The 19,406-nt window shown below is 43.0% G+C and overlaps 1 protein-coding gene across 2 annotated transcripts in view; it reads right to left on the bottom strand.

Annotated features, from left to right (window-relative positions):
- ccdc170 (coiled-coil domain containing 170) overlaps positions 1-19,406 on the bottom strand; it is a 107,137-nt gene that overhangs the window by 44,212 nt on the left and 43,519 nt on the right. For both annotated transcript variants that reach the window (XM_072581366.1, XM_072581367.1), the window contains exon 7: positions 10,623-10,808. In XM_072581366.1, coding sequence (XP_072437467.1) covers positions 10,623-10,808 — 186 coding nt within the window. The remainder of the gene's footprint in view (positions 1-10,622; positions 10,809-19,406) is intronic.

Below are 19,406 nucleotides of genomic sequence, written 5' to 3'. Positions count from 1 at the left end.
GTTCCCCTATTCAGTGCCATTGGCACATTATATGTTAGTTTGTGGGTTTTTTTGGTTTTTGTTGTATATAATCTTTGCTAGCTTTGTAGGTTTGTTAACTGTAGTGGTTTTAGTTTATGAGTTTTTATGTTCGATGGATCTTGCAACACTAAGGCTTAGTGATTCGTAATTCATAATTGTTGTTTTCTTGCTTTCTTTCTTGTTTTCTTGTTGTTTTCTTGTTTTCTTGCTTTCTTTCTTGTTTTCTTGCTTTCTTTCTTTCTTTCCTCTCTGGAATCTAAATGTTACTGCAGAAGGCTATGGCTAATGACTTGTGGTGTACGTGGAACATCAAGGGGAGTCACTCATCAATTAAGAAGGAAAAGGTACTCTCGAGTCTTGGAAAGGAAAATGTGGATATTACTTTGTTACAGGAGACACATTTGGATGATAAGGGAGCATTTGAAACTACAGCAGAATGGCTTCGATTGGGTTTACTTTTAATCTTTTAGTGCTAGATGTAGGGGAGTGACTATATTGGTTAGGAGGAATCTCCCATTTAAGTTACTGGACTGTGTTAAAGACACACACACGGGAGGTTTGTAATCCTCGAAGCCATGATAAACAGGGAAGAATATGGTGATTGAAATGTTTATTGCCCTCCGGCACATTCCCTCAAATTTCTGGTAGATGTGTTCTCTAAATTGATCTGTCTTGAGTCCCAGCATATCATTATAGGGGAGATTTTAATTGTCTTATGGATCCCATGGTAGATCAGTTGCCCAAAGGCCCCCGATACACTCTGTACAAACTAAACAATTAGTGGATCTGTGTGTGGAGTTAGGGTTTGTGGATGTCTGGAGATGTCTCCACCCTACAGGCAGGGATTTTACATTTTTTTCCCAATTGTTACAACACAGGGTAAACCCTCCTGCTTAATTTAAAACCAGCAACACAAAAGATTTATCCCGTGCTGTAATCTGTAAAATTCGAGTGGTCAAGAACTATTTAAAGTAAAAATTGACAACTTTATTCTCTGTTACACTTTAAGCAATAATTAACTAACCACTATTTACAATTTCTTCCTCTAACCTATCTTTTAGCTTCCCTTCTATAATACTAGTCTGATAAAACTCCCAATTAAAGTTTACAAAACAACACTGCTTATCTGTAAAACCAGGCAGCTGTAGGTTCTTGTCCTCGGATCTTCCTGTGTGTCTTTTCTCCTTGTTAGGAATTCCTGCTACTGATCGAAAAGGAGACGAGTCTCCAACATATTGTTTGTGAAATACACATTAAAATGCTGTAAGGCCAATCCCAAACTCAATGGTTCCTTTTCGATTGTGGAATATTTCCTCTGGTGGATGTTGATCTTTGAAAAGTTACCCACTGGCAATTCAATCCCATCCTCATTTTTCTGTAGGAGTACAGCTCCAACTCCTATGTCACAAGCATCGATGGTGATTTTAAAAGGTTTTGAAAAGTTTGGTGTAGCTAAAACTCGTTTGGTGATTAATATCCATTTCACATGTTCAAATGCTTCCTGGTATGGTTCTGTTCACTGAAACTTTGTGTTCTTCTTCAGCAAATCAGCTAACAGTGCCACTACACTGCTGAAGTTTGGAACAAACTTCTGATAGAATCCGCTGAGTCCTAAGGATCGAAGCACTTCTTTCTTTTGAGGTTGGTCGTGGAAATTTTTTGATAGCCTTTGTCTGTGTGTTCCATTGGGTCAACTTTCCATGACTGATGTTATGTCCCAAGAACGTCACCTCTGCTTTCACGAATTCAGTTTTATTTCAGTTTTGCTTCTCTGAGTCGTTCAAAGAGCTCTGCCAACTGCATCAAGTGATCTTTCCAGGACTTACTAAAGATCACTACATCAACAAAATAGACTGCATGGTTTGTTAACCCAGCCACAACTCTGTTCTTGACTCTTTAGAATGTGGCGGGCATGTTCTTCATTCCAAAGGGCATCACTTTAAATAATATGGCCTATTTCGGATTACAAACGCAGAAATTTCTTTCGCCGTCTCTGATAAAGGTACCTGCTAGCAACCAGGCGTTAAATCCAACTTGGTGATGTACATGGCTTGACTTTCTCGATACAATCCTCCAATCTAGGAATTGGATATGAGTTCCGATTTTGGAATATTGTTGACCTTCCGATAACCCATGCAGAATGGTTGAGTCCTGTCCGGTTTGGGAACTAAAACAATCAGTGAACTCCACTCACTCTAGCTTGGTTTGATGATGATCTTGTTGAGCATGGCCTCCGCCTCCATCTGGACCTGCCTGGCTTTAAGAGGGTTAAGCTGATAGGGATGTTGTTTTATCGAAGCAGTGTTCCCTACATCTACTTCATGTACAATAGCATTAGTCCTCCCCATCTAATTCTTACAAATGTCCTTATACTGTAGAAACAAATCTTTCAATTCCATTGTATGCTCCTGAGACAGATAGCTTATTAACCTGTCCCAATCCTCAAGGACTTCTTCATTTTTTAATCTATTTTGAGGCACCTCAAAATCCACATCATCTGGATCTGATTCCTCACTCTGCGGGGCAGTAACGTCCACCTGTTTCTCCAGTTCTTTCTCTCTAGTGTGATACGGTTTCAACATGTTCACATGACATACCCGATACTGTTTTTTCTATATGGCATCTTTACGAAATAGTTATCTGACACAACTTTTTCTTAATTTGATAGGGATCACTAAACCTGGCTTTGAAAGGATCTCCTATCACTGGTAACAGTACTAACATATCATCCCCTCGGGAAAACATCCGAGTCTCAGAGCTTTTATCTGTTACCTGCTTCATTCTACACTGTGCCTTCTTTAGTGCTGCTTAGCTAACTCACCTACTCTATTTAATCTGTCCTTCACCTTTGATACGTAATCTAATTGTGCGATCTCCGACTTTGGTCCTGTCAATTTTTCTTTCATTAATTTCAAAGGGCCTTTCACTTCATGACTGAATATTAACTCAAAGGGAGTGAACTGAGTAGATTCATTTGGGGCATCTCTGATGGCAAACAATGCAAATGGGATACCTTTATCCCAATCATTCGGGTAATCCTGACAGTATGCTCTCAACATGGTCTTCAAGGTCTGATGCCACCTTTCTAAAGCTCCCTGGGATTCAGGATGATACACACTGGATTTAAAGCGCTATATACCTAAGCTATCCATAACCTCCTTAAACGGCCTAGCAGTAAAATTTGACTCTTAATCCAACTGAATTTGTCTGGGTAGCCCATACCAGGTGAAGAAAACTACTAACTTCTCTACCATACTCTTTTACCTTGATACTCCGTAATGGAGTTGCCTCCGGAAATCTGGGAGACACATCCATTATGGTTAACAAGTACTAGTTCCCACTTTACCTTCTAGGGAGGGGACCTACACAAACAAACAATTATAACCCAAGTGAAAGGTTCTTCAAATGCAGGAATTGGCAACTAAGGTGCTGGTTTTATTACTGCCTGTGGCTTACCTACCATTTGGCATGTATGACACGTACGGCAAAAATTAACCACATCCTTATGCATTCCAGGCCAATAAAAATGTTTTTGTACCTTAGCCTGAGTCTTTCGTACCCCTAGGTGACCTTCTACAGGTAGTTCTTGTGCTACCCATAACACCTCCTGTCTGTATGCTACTGACAACATAATCTGGTGCATTTTGTCCCATTTCTCCTCTGCACTAACCTGCCATGGTCTCCATTTCTGTCTGAGGATTCTATCTTTCAGATTATAACCTTCTGGAATATTGTCTACCTCCTTTTCAGAGTACACATCCACATATATATCTTATCGTCTTGTCTTGCCATTGCAAGTCTCTTAGCTTTTCAGGACTAAACATTGCTGTCTGACCCTCTGCCTGTTCAGGTTTTTCCTGCATCACTTTGTCAAACAGGGTATCTGTTAACTGAAGCTCAGCTCCTTCATCTTTCTCTTTACTTTTTGCTTCACACTGTGACTTATAATTGTTGGATCTGGTTACCCACACAGTCTGGGAAAATACCAGGATATTTCTGTTGTAACTCCTCAGTTCCTTGGTCTTCCTTGGGCTACTCCACAACAAGGGGTATCACTCCTACCTTGGATCCTGCCAAATCATTCCCAAGAACAAAGTGAATTCCTGAAACTGATTCTCTATCAATCACTCCCACTGTAACTTCCCCAGTCTTGAGTTGGCGCTCTAACCTGATCTTACATCGGGCAACGTTAAATTTCTGTCTGTCTATCCCACAAATTATCGTACCCTCAGGTAACAGATCAGAAAGAGTGCATATTCACTCATCCCTTACTATCAGTGACTAGTTAGATCCTGTTTCTTTTTTACTTCTCCCCCTGTTCTTTCTGGGTAAACTTTACACACAGAGGTGAATTCTTTGTAGAGATCAGGTATTAACTTCATACCCAGCCCCTGCCTAGGCTGTGCACTTTCTCGCAGCTCTTTTTGGGGTCTCCTTTACTACCTTTACTACTAGCCACTGGCTTAGCTTCTTTTACCACATCTTTTCCCACAGCGCCTTTCTTTAATGACCAGTACTGTGACTTTACATATCCCACATTCTGGCAGTGAAAACTTTTCCCAATGCCATTTCTGAAACCATCAGCACTGTAAATTTCTGTGTCCCACTCCATTACAGTGGAAATACCCGAGGCCCTTCACCTCCTGTCCACTGTCTTGGGCTTCTTTTTTATCCTGTGGTAAAATCCTCCCAGGGCTCTCTACTCTTGGTTTAGCAGTGTAGGATCTCCCCTTCTCCAAACTTTTATCCCTCACAGGACAAAGTTCTGGCCGGAAGCTTGTCTTATGCGTCAGCATGTCCTCATCTGCTAATTCTGCTGCCCTTCTCAATTTCTGAACTTCTTGTTCCTCCACGTGAATTCTAACTATTTCTGGAAGTGAGTTTTTAAACTCCTCCAGCAGAATAATCTCTCTTAGAGCCTTAAATGTTCTACCTATTTTCAAAGCACACACCCATTGATCAAATTGACTTTGTTTAATTCTTTCAAACTCAACTTAAGTATGGCCTGGTTCTTTCTGTGTGCTTTTGAACAGCTGCCTATATGCTTCTGGTACCAATACACAAGCACTTAAAATAGCCCATTAAACCTCTTCATAATCCCTTGACACCTCATCTGATAATGCAGCAAATACCTCACTCGCTCCACCTACCAATTTAGTCTGAACTAGCATTTCCCATAAATCCTCGGACCACTCCATTTGCTGAGCCAATTTTTCAAATGAAATTAAAAAGAAGCTTCAACATTTTTCTCATCAAAATGTGGCAGAGTTTTGACATATTTATATATATCACCACCTTCTCTTTTAATCTCCATCCTTTAACTTGACTTTGCTAAGTTGCAACTTCTCAAGTTCAAATTCTCTCTTTCTCGCTCCCTTTCTTCTCTCTCTTTGCTCAGCCAAGAACCTTCTCTCTCTCTATTTTTGCCTCTCTCTCCTCTCTCTCTTTCATTTGTTTTCTAACTCCACTTTCCTCAATTGTAATTTAAGTTTGTCTACCTCTACTGCACTCATCTGTTTCTCTGACACACCTAAGTGTTTGAGTAATTCCCTTACAATTTCAGTTTTACTTTTGTCCTCGGTTAAACACAATTCTAACCTCTTTGCTAATTCTAAAAGTATGGCCTTTTTCTTTCCTTCTAAACTTTCCTGGCAAATTTGAGAATCATCTTCAAATCCCAGAACCTCTTTAGTAATTTTAAGAGTAATTTCTCTCACTTTTCATTTAATCAGCCACAAGTCACCAAAAGCAAACAAATTGCCTCACCTAAGTTTTATTTAAAGCTCTAAGATTGTAACCTGTAAATGTTTAAATCTGCTGGGATTTTTTATACCCCCAAATCTATTGAAATCTGTCTGAACCAGTTCAAATCCCAAACTGTTACAGCACGGGGTAACCCTCCTGCTTAATTTAAAACCAGCAACACACAAATGATTTATCCCATGCAGTAATCTGTAAAAATTGAGTAGTCAAGAATTCTTGAAAGTAAAAATCAACAACTTTATTTCTTAAAGTATAACAGAATAATTAACTAACTACTATTTACAATTTCTTTCTCTAACCTATCTTTTAGTTTCCTTTCTATAATACTAGTCTAATAAAACTCCCAATTAAAATTTACAAAACAACACTTCTTATCTCAAAAGCAGGTAGCTGTAGGTTCTTGTCTTTGGATCTTCCTGTCTTCTTTTCTCCTTTGTTAGGAATTTCTGCATTACAGGTTACCAAAAGAGACTTTTAAGAAAGATTTTTTCAAGCAGTCCCTTACATGCTAGGATGTGGCAAATCTCCTCTCAACTGTTCAATTTACCCCAGTCTTATACTCCAGAGCATTGGATTGTGTCATTGGCTTTTAAGATTGTCAATATACTCAATTCAAACTTGATTAGAGTTTGATGTATTTCAGGTAAAATTTAAACCGATTGGCCAAATTCAATTTTTTTTTTTGTCTCCAAGCAATTAACTAATCGAGTGGTTTAACCCAGTGTTACATTGTTACCATTTTTGAGTACACTTGGTGCTGGCTCCAGTAGTTCTGCTGCCTTTAACTGTCTTAAGGGTATACCCATATCTTCATAACACAATCCACACAGCTGTCACACCTTGGTTGATGTTTTTTTTCCTGACCTCCATGGCAACTGGACTTGATGGCAATTTGTACGATTGGTAATGTTTCCAGCTCTGAGCATGCTCTAGTGTACATGTTGGTTAAGATTAAAGACGCTGTAGTGGGCCCAAGGCACTGGCGAATGGATCCCTTTATCCTTAAAGATAATAAGTTTGTGGGGTATTTCTCTAACAAATTTAGGGCATTCCTAGACATTAATTCAGGTTCGACTAGTAGCCCATCCATCCTTTGGGAAACTGCCCAAAGCTATGCCAGAGGGTTAGTTATTTCCTACTCTGCCAGTAGGAAGCGGCAGAAAGGTGAGCAGCAACGTCTCCTCGAAGTACAGTGGAAGGCAGCCAAGAAGGCTTACTTTGACAGGACCTTGTTGGCCAAGCTGCAGAGGATTGCGGTGCTGCGCTCTGCATTGAATTCCGTGCTCACACAGACGCCAAAGAAGCAGCTTACTTTCACAAAACAAAGGTCATATGAGCACAGTGACAAACCAGACAAGTACATAGCGTATCTCGCCAGGAAAAACAGTGCCCCTCAAGCCATTATGTCGATTAGGGAAGGGTATGGAAACCTAACATGTGATTCCAAAAAGATTAATGTGGCATTCCAGAGATTTTACTCTGAATTATACCAGTCTGAGGGTTGTGAGGAGGGATGGACCAAGATGGAGTCCTTTTTCAATAATCTGCATCTCCCAGGTGTGATACCCAAACAAGAGTCTTTTCTCAATGCCTCTTTATCAGAGCAAGAGTTACAGGAGGCTGTGAAGCAGCTACAGAGTAGAAAGGCATCTGGTCCTGATTGACTTCCCAGTGAGTTTAAAAAGGAATTTGTAAGCATATTGTCAGGCCCGATGCTCAACATGTTCAATGACTCATACAGTCTCCCGCCATCTCTAAGAGAGGCCAATATTTCGCTTCTTCTTAAAAAAGGGAACGTCCCAGAGGACTATGCTTCTTACAGGCCCATTTCACTCTTAAATGTTTACTTTAAAATCCAATCTAAGAGTCTCACGTTAAGGCTGGAGACTGTTACCATCTACTGTTAAACAGGACCAGACAGACTTCATAAAGGGCTGCAGATCCTCCAATAACGTTAGGAGGCTGCTTAATGTAATTCAAGCATGTCAACAGCAGTCAATACAAGGATTGGTGATTTCTCCAGATGCAGAGAAGGCACTTGACTGAATTGAGTGGCAGTACCTTTTTTCTACTCTAGAGTGGTTTGGCTTGGGCGAAGCCTTTATATGGTGGGCAAAGGTTCTCTACAGTGACCCTCTCGCTGCGGTCATCACCAATGGGGTACGATCAAGCAACGTTAGCATTTTTAGGGGCAGCCAATAGGGCTGTCCCCTTTCACTACTGCTTTTTACATTGGTGATTCAACCGTTGAAGGAGACCATTCGTAGGAATCCCAATACTGTCAGCTCTAGAAACGGGGTCAAATCACATAAGATTTCGTTGTACGCAGACAATGTCCTCATTTGTTTTGTCAAACCCAGCAGTTTCGGTGCCTCACCTGATACAATGCATCAGCTCGTTTGGCACCTTTTCAGGGTACAAGATTAATTTTGCAAGATCAGAGGCTATGCCTCGGGGTGGTCTTACTAAGATGCTAGATCTTGAGGGCAAATCTCGATTCCCATTTATGTGGTCACAGGGGGGTTTTATGTATTTAGGCATATTCATCACTTCCAATTATTAATTGGTTGTTTAAAGTTAATTTTGTTCAATTATTCAACAAAATCAAACAAGACCTTCAAAAATGGGAGGCTCTTCGAGTCTCATGGTTGGATCGGATAGCGCTCATTAAGATGAATATTCTCCTGTTTATTGTACCCTATACGGATGCTCCCCCTGATTTTCAATAAGGAAACATACAGGAGGCTGAACAGCTGGTTCAGTTCCTTTATTTGACATTGTAAGCAGCCCCTTATTAAATTAGCTAAACTGCAATTGCCTCATAGACTTGGGGCAGTGGATCTCCCGGACATTAAAAACTATCAACTAAGCTCACTTTTATCCCAAGTGGGCTTGTGGGGACCCTCTTTCGATATGGCTCAATCTTGAAACCTCTCAGGCAGGGTGCCCGAGAGTTTGCTGTTTTGGACAAAATGAGGACAGTTAAGGAACATTACCATAACCCAATAGTTATCAACACTGTTAAAGCACGGAGGGCAATTAGGCAGAGGGAAGGCAATACTAGCAAAACATCTTTTCTTACACCTACAATGGGTATGCTGGGTTTTCAGCTGGGGATGATGGATTCAGGATTCAAACATTGAGCAGCTAGGGGTGTGTCTTGCATGGGTGATTTATTTGAGAGACGTACAATGATGTATTTTGATCAGTTAGCTCGGAAATACGAGCTATCCAGAGGCACCTCTTTCATTTTTCTCAAGTTAGGGATTTTATTCAAAAAGAAAGACTACACTTTTGATCCCTACAAATCTGACATAGAGAGGGGCGTGCTAAGTGGTAAGAGTACGCTTTCTGTCAGCACTTTATATCATCACTTGGGGAGGGTGCCCCCTCAGGTGAGTTCAACTGACTCTGCAGGGTGTGGGAGAGAGAGCTGAGTGTTGAGGTGTCCTCAGAGGCATGGGAAGATATTTGGGAAAATGCAAGAAAGATATCAATTTGCAATAGGACCCATGCTTTACAGTTGAAGATTCTCCACAGGATCCAGTTGGCTCTGGATCATTTGTCAAAATTTAAACCAGGGGTATTTTCAGCACGCCCTCAGTGTAAAGTTGGTATGGGCATTCTTACCCATTGTCTCTGGTCCTGTGGTAGACTTCAAATATACTGGAGTACTGTGGCAAGTGCAATGGAAGGGATTTTGGGTGTAAGGGTGAAGGACCCAATCTCTCTTCTTCTTGGCCTGCCCAGCGTATTCCCTGTAGACGCGCATAAGAAAAAACTTTTCAACATCCTCACTTTCTACGCAAAAAAGAATACCTTGTTGGTTTGGGTGTTGGGTTAGCGTAAGATTGTTATGGAGCATATCCCTTTGGATTTTCTTACAAGTATGGTACACCACAAAACTGAGAATTTCTATGAGACATGGCCACCCTTTTGGACTACCTGGTCACAGATTTGTCTACAACTAATAAGGGCTTTTATATAGCCGTAACGATTGTACTTTATGAGTCCAATATCCAGAGAAGGGGAACTGCGAACATATGAACAGGTGAAAATTAATGCTCTCGATATTTGAGAGTTAGTGGTTTGTTTTGCTGAGCTGTATTGTTATTATTTAATAGTTTGTTGTTCATTATTATTTATTTAAATAGTTAGTTGGGTTTTTTCATATATTTTAATACATATTTATACATGAGGGCGGTTTGGGTTTTTACATATTCTTGGTGTTCTTTCTTTGTATTGTTTTGAATTCTATTGTTTTGTATTTATTGTAAAATTTAAAAATCTATTTTTCAATAAGAATATTTTTAAAATATGAAGTGAGAGGATTAGTAGTTGAAACTGAGTTAAACTGTTTGTAGCGCTATTCACATAGCATCCTTTAACAAAAAGGAACAACTGCAAACAACATTAACCAATAGAAGAAACAGACATATTCAGGATTATTGAGACACGGCTCCGAAAATATCAGGACAAGGGTTTAAATGTTACAAAAAGCGTTTCGAATACGTACACAGAGTAAAAGAGGAGGTGGAGTAGCTGTACTTGTCAGAGCAAATAAGAGAAATAAAAGTAGGGGAACAGCTAGGCAATATTGATCATAATATAACATTCATTCAAAATAATAACAGAGAAGGACATACTGTACACTAGGATAATATAATGGAGACAAGCTGATTTTACAGGGCGGAGGATAGGACTTTGAAAACTAAAAAAGGCAACAACTCTACATCTTAAACACAACTAAGGTCAGAAACCTGTCCACCAGTTAGCCCCTTCACTTCCTATTATTTGCTCCAATTAATTAGTAAAAGTCACGGTTATCTTCTCCATACCTTACGAATGGTGTCTAATTCCTGCAGGTAGGAGGCAACAGCTTTCTGCTCCCTACCCAGCTCAGAGACCAGCCTCATGATAGTTTCCCGGCTGGCTTTTGACTCCATGTCATGGGCACCGATGGTCTCCTCGAGGCTTCTAATCTGGATATTCCTCCTGTTGTTCTCTTTATACAACTCCCCGGCCTGAGAAGGAAACCAGATCAAACACTAGAACCTGGCATCATCACACACACGAGACCTTACCAAAGGCAGTGAACATTTTAATGATTGCAATAGACCAGATTGAAAAACATGCCACGGTTTTGAAAAAACTACTGCGTGCGTATACAATCGAGGTCAATATTTCATCTAAAATAAATTGACTATCGAAACAGGAGGTTTAGCTACAATTTTGGGGGGTTTGATGAATAGTTTTGTTGCTTCTAACAGTGAAGGAGTCCATGAAGCAAGGAAATTTCTCACTGAGACACATAGAATCAGGAGATATACAGCATGGAACACTGTAACATTCAGTCCAACTCATCCACACCGACTAGTTACCCTAACCTAATCTTAGTCCCATTTGCCAGCACTTGGCCCATATCCCTCCACACCCTTCCTATTCATATACCCATCCAGATGCCTTTTAAAATGTTGTAATTGTACCAGCCTCCACCACTTCCTATGGTAGCTCATTCCATACACATACCACCCTCTGCATGAAAAAGTTACCTCTTAGGTCCCTTTTATATATTTCGCCCCTCACCTTAACTCGATTCCCTCTAGTTTTGGACTCCTCTACCCTGGGGAAATAGACCTTGGCTGTTCACCCTATCCATACCCCTCATGACTTTTATAAGCCTCTAAGGTCACCCCCTCAACCTTCAAAGCTCCAGGAAAAACAGTCCCAGTCTATTCAGCCTCTCCCTATCGCTCAAACCCTCCAACCCTGGCAATATCCTTGTAAATCTTTTCTGAAGTCTTTCAAGTTTCACAACATCCTTCAGATAGGAAGGAGACCAGAATTGCACACAATATTCCAGAAGTGGTCTCACCCCCAGTGTCCTGTACAGGCACAAGATGACCTCCCAACTCTTATACTCAACATGACCTCCAAACTCCTATACTCAATACACTGACCAAAATGGCAAGCATACCAATTGCCTTCTTCACTATCCTGGATTAGTGGTGCTGGAAGAGCACAGCAGTTCAGGCAGCATCCGAGGAGCAGTAAAATCGACGTTTCGGGCAAAAGCCCTTCATCAGGAATACAGGCAGAGAGCCTGAAGGGTGGAGAGATAAGTGAGAGGAGGGTGGGGATGGGGAGAAAGTAGCATAGAGTACAATAGGTGAGTGGGGGAGGGGATTAAGGTGATAGGTCGGGGGGGTGAAGTGGATAGGTGGAAAAGAAGATAGGCAGGTAGGGCAAGTCATGGGGACAGTGCTGAGCTGGAAGTTTGGAACTGGGGTAAGTTGGGGGAAGGGGAAATGAGGAAACTGTTGAAGTCCACAATGATGCCCTGGGGTTGAAGTGTTCCGAGGCGGAAGATGAGGCGTTCTTCCCCCAGGCGTCAGATGGTGAGGGAGCGGGGGTGAGGAAGCCTAGGACCTCCATGTCCTCGGCAGAGTGGGAGGGGGATTTGAAATGTTGGGCCACAGGGCGGTGTGGTTGATTGGTGCGGGTGTCCCGGAGATGTTCCTTAAAGCGCTCTGCTAGGAGGTGTCCAGTCTCTCCAATGTAGAGGAGACTGCATCGGGAGCAACGGATACAATAAATGATATTGGTGGATGTGCAGATAAAACTTTGATGGATGTGGAAGGCTCCTTTAGGGCCTTGGATGGAGGTGAGGGAGGAGGTGTGGGCGCAGGTTTTACAATTCCTGCAATGGCAGAGGAAGGTGCCAGGATGGGAGGGTGGGTTGTAGGGGGCGTGGACCTGACCAGGTAGTCACGGAGGGAACGGTCTTTGCAGAAGGCAAATACTCTCAACAAACAGTATTTCAACTCCATCTCAAACATCAAAAACTGTAAGTACAACAAACTTTTATCTACCCACCTCCATAACCAGCACTCCTCAAACATTCCAGAAGATTCCCCCAGCCTCTGGTACTGCTCAGATGCCATTAGCCATGCGGCTGGTGCAGCTGCCACCCCCACGCTGATTGATGATGTCACTTCCGCCCCCATCATGGCCGCTCCCACAGCCACTTCCAACCCTCACAATTCCTCATGCACCATACGTGACATTACTTCCACCCCTCACAGCATCGCTGATGTCACACGCTCAGTGACTTCCACCCCCCCACTGCCATGTTTGCCACAATTTCAACCCCCACCAACGCCACTCACCTGCATTCTGCTGACACGCCCCCCACAGATCCCACTGTCACCATCCCTGCCCCCTAGAACCCTGAGCGGAACACCACACCTGCTCATGACTCCACACCCAATCCCCCCACCACCACACCCACTCCAGTTACAGGCTCCGCCCCCACTCCCAGCTCCACCCCAACACCAGATCCCAGCTCCCAGCCCTGCCAAGTTTTCACCATCCCTCCAGACCTCTCCCTCACTGAGGACGAATGATCAGTCCTCAGCAAAGGACTCACCTTCATCACCCTCCACCCACGCATCAATGAATTTAATACACGCCGTGACGTCGAACACTTCTTCCCCTGCCTCCGCCTCCGAGCTTACTTTCACAATCAGGACTCCCGCCCACCTTCTGAGGACCCCTTCGTCCACCTCCAACACACTGCATTCACCTGGACACCCCGTGCTGGCCTATTACCCGCCCTCGGCCTCTTCATCTCCAACTGCCACCAGGACATTAACCACCTCAACCTGTCGACCCCTCTCCCCCACTCCAACCTCTCACCCTCAAAACGCGCAGCCCTCCAATCCCTGTGCTCCAATCCCGACCTCACCATCAAGCCAGCAGATAAAGGGGGCGCAGTGGTAGTCTGGTGCACTGACTTCTACACTGCTTAAGCCAAACGCCAACTCGAGGACACCTCTTCCTACCCCTCCCTCGACCATGACCCTACCCCCCATCACCAAACCATCATCCCCCAGACCATGCAGAACTTCATCATCTCAGGAGATCTCCCACAGCTTCCAACCTCATAGTCCAGGAACCCCGCACTTCCCGGTTCTACCTCCTTCCCAAGACCCACAAGCCTGACCACCCTGGCCAACCCATTGTCTTAGGATGTTCCTGCCCTACTGAACTCATTTTTACCTACCTCAACACTGTCCTATCCCCCCTAGTCCAAGAACTCCCCACATACGTTCAAGACACCACCCACGCCCTCCACCTCCTCCAAGACTTCCGTTTCCCTGGCCCCCAACACCTCATCTTCACCATGGATATCCAATCCCTCTACACCTCCATCCACCATGACCAGGGCCTCCAAGCCCTCCGTTTCTTCCTCTCCCGACGTCCCCAACAATACCCTTCCACCAACACTCTCATTCGTTTGGCCAAACTGGTCCTTACCCTTAACAATTTCTCCTTCAAATCCTCCCACTTCCTCCAGACCAAAGGAGTAGCCATGGGCACTCGTATGGGCCCCAGCTATGCCTGTCTCTTTGTTGGCTATGTAGAACAGTTGATCTTCCGTAATGACACCGGCACCGCTCTCCACCTCTTCCTCCTCTTGCAAAAATGCCATCCAGTATTCCCAATTCCTCCACCTCCGCCGTATCTGACCCCAGGAGGACCAGTTCCTCCACAGAACACACCAGATGGCCTCCTTCTTTAGAGATCACAACTTCCCTTCCCAGGTGGTTAAAGATGCCCTCCAATGCATCTCGTCCATATCCCACACCTCCGCCCTCAGACCCCACCCCTCCAACCATAACAAGGACAGAATGTCCCTGGTGCTGACCTTCACCCTAACAACCTTTGCATAAACCAAATCATCCGCCGACATCTCCGCCACCTCCAAACAGACCCCACCACCAGGGATATATTTCCCTCCCCACCCCTTTCCACCTTCCGCAAAGACCGTTCCCTCCGTGACTACGGTCAGGTCCAGGCCCCCCCACAACCCACCCTCCCATTCTGGCACCTTCCCCTGCCACTGCAGGAATTGCAAAACCTGCACCCACATCTCCTCCCTCACCTCCATCCAAGGCCCTAAAGGAGCCTTCCACATCCATCAAAGTTTTACCTGCACATCCACTAATGTTGGGAATTTGAGAGGTGGTGGGTGCAGGTGGCTAGAGCCATTGGGGTCATGGTGGAGGGTTGCTAGGCCAATAACTTCAAGGGAATGCTGAGAGAGATCATGGGGAAGAGTCTGAGTACAAAGCTGGATGGATGGAGGAATTGTTGTTAGGGTGGATTAAGATAATCCTTTGCGACCTTTCCCCCATTTTCATGCTGCCTACTACTGTGAGGGAGTGAGAAATAAGGCTACACTTTGACCTTTCAACTCTCAGTGCCAAGGATTGGGTTAATGTACTGCCAGTAGGAAATACTGCTTACAATGACGAGCTGCCCTCTTGGAGTGGATGCTCAATATCTATTCAGCTCAATCCCTGCAGAGTTTACTGAATCAAAACCATTTCATCTTAATGACCAGAGCTACTTCACCTAGCCCATGAGTAGCTCTCATTGAGTCAGTTACTGGAAAGGCTGGTTCATTTCCGTCTCAGAGAGTGGGAGTAATGCTCTGGGTCTCTGTGCCTTGGGTCAGACTCTGCCTGGAGTACTGCATTCAGTGTGGATCTAATCAAGGTGATTTGTCTTCTTTAGAAGATGGTAAAGCCCTTAATGCTTACATAGATGGGAACAGGAATAGGCCATTCAGCCCCTCAAGCCTACTCCACCATTCAATATGATCATGGCTGATCATCGAGGTCAATACCAATACCCACCCTCCCCCCATATTCCTTGATCCCCTTCAGCCAAGTGAGCCATTGTTTTGGCCTCAACCATGTTTTGTGGTAGTGAACTCCACAGGCTCACCACCCTCTGAGTGAAGAAATGTCTCCTCATCTCAGTCTTAAAATGTTTACGGCTTATCTTTAAACTATGATCCCTTGTTCTGGACTCTCCCCTCCAGCTAGTCCATCCTTCCTGCATCTAACCTGTCTAGTCCTGTGAGAGTTTTATTGGTTGCTGTGAGATTCTCCCCTCATTCTTCAAAAGTCAAGTGAGTACAATCTTAACCAACTCAATCTTTGCTCATAGGTCAGTCCTGCCAACTCAGATATCAATTTGATAAACCTTTGTCGCTTAGCAGAAACAAGGACAGCAAAACTGCGCACAATATTCCAGGTGTGGCCTCACCAATGCTCTGTGTAACTGCAGGAAGATATCCTTATTCCTATACTCAAATCATCTCACTATGAAGGCTAACACACAGGTGTTTGCCACACCTCCACACTAACTTGCAGCAACTGTTGCACAAGGACACCAGGTCTTGTTGAACATCCCCTCCTCAATTCATAGCCAAAAATAACCTGCCTTCCTATTTTTGCTACCAAACCTCTCTCACTGTATTTTCCCCATCAATATTTCACAGTCTTCCTCCTTAATTGAAATGTATCCATTGTTATCCCTTTTCTATGAAGACAGACACTAAGTTTTCATTGAGAACCACCCCCCCATGTCTCCCACCTTCACAGAAATATTATCTGCTTGGTCTTCACTAAAGTTATGGACCTCCTTCAAAACAATTCATGAAATCTGCCCAAACCCTAGCTTTGCTAGTTGTTTTAAGCAGGTGTAACACAGATATTCCAGGAGGGAATGCAATTGGTCAAAACAGTAGCTTAAAACAAAACAGAATTTATTTACAAGATTACTGAATGAAACACAAACAAAACAGAACATAAAACCGAATAACTTAACCTATCTAAAAACCCAACAGGTCATCACAACTTAATGATGCTGTTCCAAATATTTGAAACAATCCTCATAAATACCCATTGGTACAAAAGGTAAGATCAAACACAGGGGTCTTATAGGAGAGATGTCAGAGAGAGTGAGTACTAGCGTGGACCTGCCTCTTTGGGTCCAGTAGCTTTTTCCCCACTACTGCTAAAGACCAAACCAAACCAAACCAGAGATAAACTGAGGTAAAGACAATGACTGCAGATGCTGGAAACCAGATTCTGGATTAGTGGTGCTGGAAGAGCACAGCAGTTCAGGCAGTATCCAAGTAGCTTCAAAATCGACGTTTCGGGCAAAAGCCCTTCATCAGGAATAAAGGCAGTGAGCCTGAAGCGTGGAGAGATAGCTTCAGGCTCACTGCCTTTATTCCTGATGAAGGGCTTTTGCCCGAAACGTCGATTTCGAAGCTACTTGGATGCTGCCTGAACTGCTGTGCTCTTCCAACACCACTAATCCAGAGAAAAACTGAGCTGAGAGAACTGGCCACACACCTTTTATTTTACAAGTTTGCTTAAAACTTGAAAGCCTTCTGACTGAGGCAGTATCTGTAGCTATTATCAATTTGGCCCTAAAACCCTTCAACTCCAGACTTTTCAGAGTCTATGTCATTTACAACCTCTCTGAAAAAAAAAGCCAAGGACAGCATAACCTTGTTAAAGGAGCAGTTTCATTACACCACTCCATTTAAAAAAAACCCATCAATATCCAAAGATGGCTTCACTTTAAAACCCCTTAAAGCTAAAATGTTAGTAATCTAAAATACACATGTACATTACATTGACTATAAACGTGCAAACATATGCACTACATTTTGTTTCAGTCCGTTGTACTCTGCCAATGAATGCATCCATTTTTCATTCAAGTCTGAACAATGCGTCAGCAATCATGTTTCCTCATCCTGCCACATGCACAATTTTTAAACTGAATGGCTGTAACAACAAGCTCCAACTAAACAGTCTGGCATTTTTGTCCTTAAATTTCTCCACAAACTTTAATGGGTTATGAAAAGTATATATGATTATCTTAGCTACGTTACTGGTAACGTAAACACTGAAATGTTGTAATCCCAACACTAAGCTCAAAGTCTCCTTCTCAACCATTTCTGCTGATGCACATTCAACTTCCTGGAGAAATATCCGACAGGTCTTTTTATCTTTTCATTATCTCCCTGTAAGAGCCCACATCACTCGCATCAATAGCCACCTTGAATGGCTTTGCATAATTAGGTGTGGCTAATACTGGGGCAGTGGTTAACACAGCGCTCAGCTTGTCAAATGCCTTCTGACAGTCCACTGTCTACTGAAAGTCTTGCCTTTCTTTAGCAATTCAGTGAGTGGAGCAGCCACACTGCTAAAATTTGGCATGAATTTTCGATAAAATCCACTCAATCACAGTAACTGTGGGACTGCTTTTTTTTGTTGATGAGATGGGAAAATCCCCAAATACCTTTGATTTTGCCTCCTGTGGGGCCATTTGTCCATGTCCAATAACATGGCCCAGGAAGGTGACCCTGAGCTTTGGCAAATACACTTTTAGCCAAGTTTATCACCAAACCTGCCTTCCGAAGTTCATCAAACAAGTCTGATTAAGGTTGTGAATGTTCCTTCCACGTGTGACTAAATATCACCAGGTCATCGATATTTACGACACAGCTGGGTAGTCCATCAGTGATCTTATTGGATAGTCTTTGAAATGTGGCTGGTGCGTTTTTCATGCCAAATGGCAGGACTTTAAACTGATACAATCAATCGGCATTACAAAAGCCGAAATTGCCTTTGCTTTTTCTGATAAAGGTGCCCGCCAGTATCCTCTGAGCAAGTCCAACTTAGAAATATAAGTTGCTTGTCTCACCTTCTCAACACAGTCTTCCAAACCCGGAATCAGATTTGAATCAGTCTTTGTAGCGGCATTGACTTTGTGACAGTTCACACATAACTGCTGGGTACCACCTGGGTTTTGGCACCATTACTATGGGTGAGCTCCAGTCCCTGTAACACACTTTGATTATGTTGTCTTGGAGCATGCGTTCAATATCATTTTGAACCTGTACCAACTTTAGAGGTGTATGCCTATATGGATGTTGCTTAATTGGAACAGCATCTCCTATATCTACCTCATGCATAATTTGGTTAGTACTTCCCAACTTATTTCCACTTATCTCCCCATGTGATAGTAATAATGCTTTCAGGTCATTTCAATTTTTCTCTGGAAGGTAACTTAATAATTTATCCCAATTTTTGACAAGTTCCTCATTGTCCAATTTAATATGAGGAATGCCCAATTCAGAATCCTCTGAACTTGATTCTTCCCGTTGTGTTGTAACCAATAACACAGTCTCCTTTTGCCGTCCTTCCCTGTCAAAATACCTTTTGAGCATATTCACATGACACACTCTGTGAGATTTCTTTCTGTTTGGAGTTCCTAACAAGTAGTTCACCTCACTCAATTTCCTTTCGACTTGATAAGGTCCATTAAACCTTGCTTTTAAGGGTTCACCTATCACTGGAAGTAACACTAACACCTTATCCTCAGTAGCAAAATTGCGAAGTTTTGATTTCTTGTCTGCTTCGGATTTCATTGTACGCTGTGATACTTTTAAATACTGTCTACCTAAATCCCCTCATCTATTTAATCGCTCCCTAAAATTTGACACAGTCCAAATATGTGATCTCTGAATTTTGTCTCAGCAATTTCTCCTTAATCAATGTTAGCAGGCCTCTCACTTCATGCCCAAAATCTAATTAAATGAATTTACTTGATTAATTTGGTGCATCTCTGATCGCACAAAGTACAAACGGAATTCCCTTACCCCAATCATCTGGATAGTCTTGACTATAAACCCTCAACTTGGTCTTTAATGTTTGATGCCACCTTTCTAGCACTCCCTGTGATTCTGG

This window comes from Chiloscyllium punctatum, chromosome 11 (assembly GCF_047496795.1).
Source record: "Chiloscyllium punctatum isolate Juve2018m chromosome 11, sChiPun1.3, whole genome shotgun sequence".
NCBI lineage: Eukaryota > Metazoa > Chordata > Chondrichthyes > Orectolobiformes > Hemiscylliidae > Chiloscyllium > Chiloscyllium punctatum.
Note: the sequence above shows the minus strand (reverse complement) of the source record. Positions and strands in the feature narration are given on the sequence as shown.